The sequence below is a fragment of the Stegastes partitus genome, unplaced genomic scaffold (assembly GCF_000690725.1).
Source record: "Stegastes partitus isolate 25-593 unplaced genomic scaffold, Stegastes_partitus-1.0.2 Scaffold443, whole genome shotgun sequence".
Classification (NCBI taxonomy): Eukaryota; Metazoa; Chordata; class Actinopteri; family Pomacentridae; genus Stegastes; species Stegastes partitus.
In genome coordinates, this window is record NW_007578174.1 from 84,586 (window position 1) to 88,160 (window position 3,575).

General features: G+C 43.0%; 1 protein-coding gene across 1 annotated transcript in view; it reads left to right on the top strand.

The window, feature by feature from the left end:
• The first annotated feature begins 451 nt into the window (after window positions 1-451).
• dbh (dopamine beta-hydroxylase (dopamine beta-monooxygenase)) overlaps window positions 452-3,575 on the top strand; it is a 22,857-nt gene continuing 19,733 nt past the window's right edge. The window contains exon 1 of the mRNA XM_008286238.1: window positions 452-1,134. Coding sequence (XP_008284460.1) covers window positions 766-1,134 — 369 coding nt within the window. The 5' untranslated portion in view covers window positions 452-765. The remainder of the gene's footprint in view (window positions 1,135-3,575) is intronic.

The window sequence follows — 3,575 nt, forward strand, 5'->3', positions numbered from 1 at the left end:
AAGGGCCTAATGCGTTAATGCCTTGTTTACACCTCCATCAGCGCTTGCTTACTCTTAAATCCACTTGAATCAAACATCCCAAGTGTCAAGTAGAGGAGCTATAGCGTGTGAAATAATGTAGAAGGAGATGCAAGACGTATGCTCAGCAAAGCAAAAGAAAAAAAACAAAAAAGACGGAGATGGAGTGAGCAATAAAGTTTAGTTAGTCGAAGCTGATTGTCATTGATAATGTCCATGGTTGAATTTGGATCAATTAGGGTCGAGCAGATGTGCAGGATCATGGTTGACCCCAGGGCTTAAAGAACACAATTCAATTTTCCTCAATAAATGTAATACCATTAGTCTAGATAAAAACAGACAACCGGCAAGGGAGGAGTCTCTTAAAAACCAGAGAGGTGGATGAGACGGAGAGACAGCGAGCAGTTGCTTAGAGGAAAGAGACAAAAAAAAGCCCACAAGGGCCCGCTAACAGAAGAAAGCTAAAGACTGGAAAATTGGGGGATTCGCAAAAGGAAGTCAAACTTTTTCAAAAAAAAACGAGAGCCTGAGAGGATAGAAAACAGGAAAGAATGAAACGGCTCCCACCTGACCACTGAGACGGAGTCTGCTGTGGCCTGGAAGCAAAGAAGACAAACCGAGTGAGTGTTTGGAGAATTTGCAGAACTCCAGCACCGGAGAAAAAGTTTCCCCGCAACTTTTTGGATTGAATTCAACTTTGGCTAAAGAGACTGAGGAAGTGGTAGGAAGAAAACCTGACCCATCGTCATGAGGATCCTCAACAAGCACCTTCGCCTTCAGGACGTCACCATCATGTACTTCACCGCCCTGGCTGCTCTGATGGTCATCTTGGTGGCTTCGTACCAGGCGCCCGCCAACGTCGTCAAAGTGTCCAGCCTGAAGCCGGACACCTCCAGCCCTCTGCCACCTCTCCCCATGCCTTTCCGAGTTCCCCTGGACCCACGGAGGGAGCTCCAGCTGGCCTGGAACATCAGCTACGCCACCCAGGAGATCTACATGGAGCTGAGGGTGGCGAAGCTGAGGCACGGCGTCGTCCTGGGGATGTCCGACCGCGGCGAGCTCAACAACGCCGACCTGGTGGTGCTGTGGGAATCCGGGAACGAGAGCTACTTTGGGGTAAGCAAGCCTGGGATGTAAACTTTAAAGAGTTTTATTTAAAAAAAACATAAAAAGAGGCTATCACACAGGTTTCAAACAGAAGGTGTAAAAAAGTGTTTCGCACTCTCTTTTCCAATTTTTCCCCTAAATTCACTTGTCAGATTCAGAAATGCACAGGGACTACATGAAAGTCCTTCAGGAGGGACGTTTTTTTCCCTTCTGTCGCTGCGTTGCTCGTCTGTCTGTGGTCCTTGGGGTGTGGGATTGGTGTTTCTGTAAAAAAAAAAAAGTAGCTGGCGGACGCTTCGCTTCACGATCACACAGTCACAAAGGATGTTATCGGCCTCTGCTAATTGGAAATCACTCAAACTGCACTAATAGCTGAAGTTCATCTGGGAATCATTAGCAGATATTAACATATCAAAGTTTGAACCATGTGCTGATTAAGATGCGGAAAATGCCTCATTTTCATTTTGCCAGACGGCTTTTTTTTTTTTTTTTCAATAAATCCAATTTTTGCTGAAATTTGCTGATAAATTTTCATATTAAAATTCTCATTTACCTTCCTTTTTATGAACTCTATCCATTATTTTCATCATCAGATAAGGTTTATGTGAAAATATTAATCAAACAGCGAGCCGGAAAGATAAAATTCACTGCAATGAAAAGTGATTCAGTGTCCGTTTTGATTCCTCCTGCTTGGAAATCCTTCCTCTTCCCGTCAGAACAGGGACTATAGCTGCATCACCAGCGTCCACTTTGTTGGTTAAAGTTTGTCCGAGCATTGAATGACAGATTAGCTCATGACAATTTGTTAAATTTATCATAAAAGCTATCAGCAAACGAGGAAATGGCACACTAGCAGCATAGACCCGAACAAGAAAACTGTGATAGCATCCAGAATATTGTATATCACTGATTATTTTTATTTTGGCGTTTGATTCTGCCACGAACAACAATCAGTCACAGGTTGAACAGGTCCTTCTATAGATAAAGTCATCATTTTTTCAATTATTTCCTCAAACACAGTGCATCAGTAAAGGAAGCAACACCACAAAACAAATTTACATTATGAGCTCTATACTGCCTGGTGCTCATCAAAAATGTACAAAACCCAGTGAGTTCTGACATGCCTGCACCAGGAGCTACTGCAACTGTTGTAAGCTTTGGTCATTTGTCCTTTATTTAAAGCTCTCCCTGCTGTAAACGCATTTCCCCGAATCCCAGCGCATCAGTTCAAAATCTAACCATCAGAATATTTCACTCACGTCATTGTAAAAGTCCTTTCTTGTTAAATCGATTGCCTCCCATCCGTCTCTCTTTCTCCCCTCGCTCCATCTTTCTTTCCCTCAGGAGGGCAAAAAATTACCTGCGTGAAGAAAGGTCAGTGCCGGCGCTACGCGGTCGCTCCGACACACGACGCTCTCACAAAGCCGGGAACATTTTTGATGTGGATGTAGAGATTTCTTTTTTTGTTTGTTTTTGCCTCATCAGATCATAGCAGAGATATGGAGATAATCGATTCAGCTCGGCGTGACTTGAATCACGCATATAGTGAAACAAGAGGCGTTCTGGGGAGTTCTTGGACATTTCAGGGATTCTGTAATGGACAAGAGGGGCTACTCAGGGAGAACACTGTACTATATGAACAATGGTTTAATTGGTGGTAGTGGTCTCTGTTTTCCACACTGGCCACGAAAGAAATCTATTACTAAAGCTATTTCACTGTAAGTAATAGGAACATAAGCCACAACCCAATGTCTGAGAATGGAAATAACAACACTTACAGCAGCTGTAATTGCAGAGTCCCATTATTCAGAGGTATCCAGGTACATATGCAATTTTATGTAGCATTAATAACAATCTTTTCGAGATCAGTGCAGCCGAGAGGAATGATTACAGTGATCAGAAACTACTTCAGCGTGCACAAGTACAGGAGCAGTGTTTTAAGACGGACGACAATGTGAAGAGAGTCACTCGTAGCGTCGCAACTACAGAGATTTATCACCTGAATCTGAAGTTTCCCCTCACTCTTACGGGGCTTTATAGCCGCATAGTGTGTTTCAGCTCATTATTCAGTTGTCTGGCCTGCATCTTTATTGTTTTTGTTCACTCTCGCTGCTCTCATGGCATCATTTTCCAGCGCAGCAATGCGAGAATCTCTAAAAAAAGAAGCACTGCTCTGCACAAAGAGACAGAGTTAGCCACTAAAGTGTTAATAAAGTGGAACGTTCAGCAGCTGGAGAGCCAGAATTTGACAAATTTATCCAATAAAATATTGAATTTTAACACAGGAGACCTCTGTTTGTTCCTCAGTTTAGCTTTTATCTGTTGCACACAGCTGTAAATAACTTGGTTATTACTTTAAGCACAACAATGGTTCCCTATTAGAACCAACACCCTGATCTGTGATGTGTTATGCTCGTTTAAAGAGACAAAATGAGCCGTGTGGACATTTA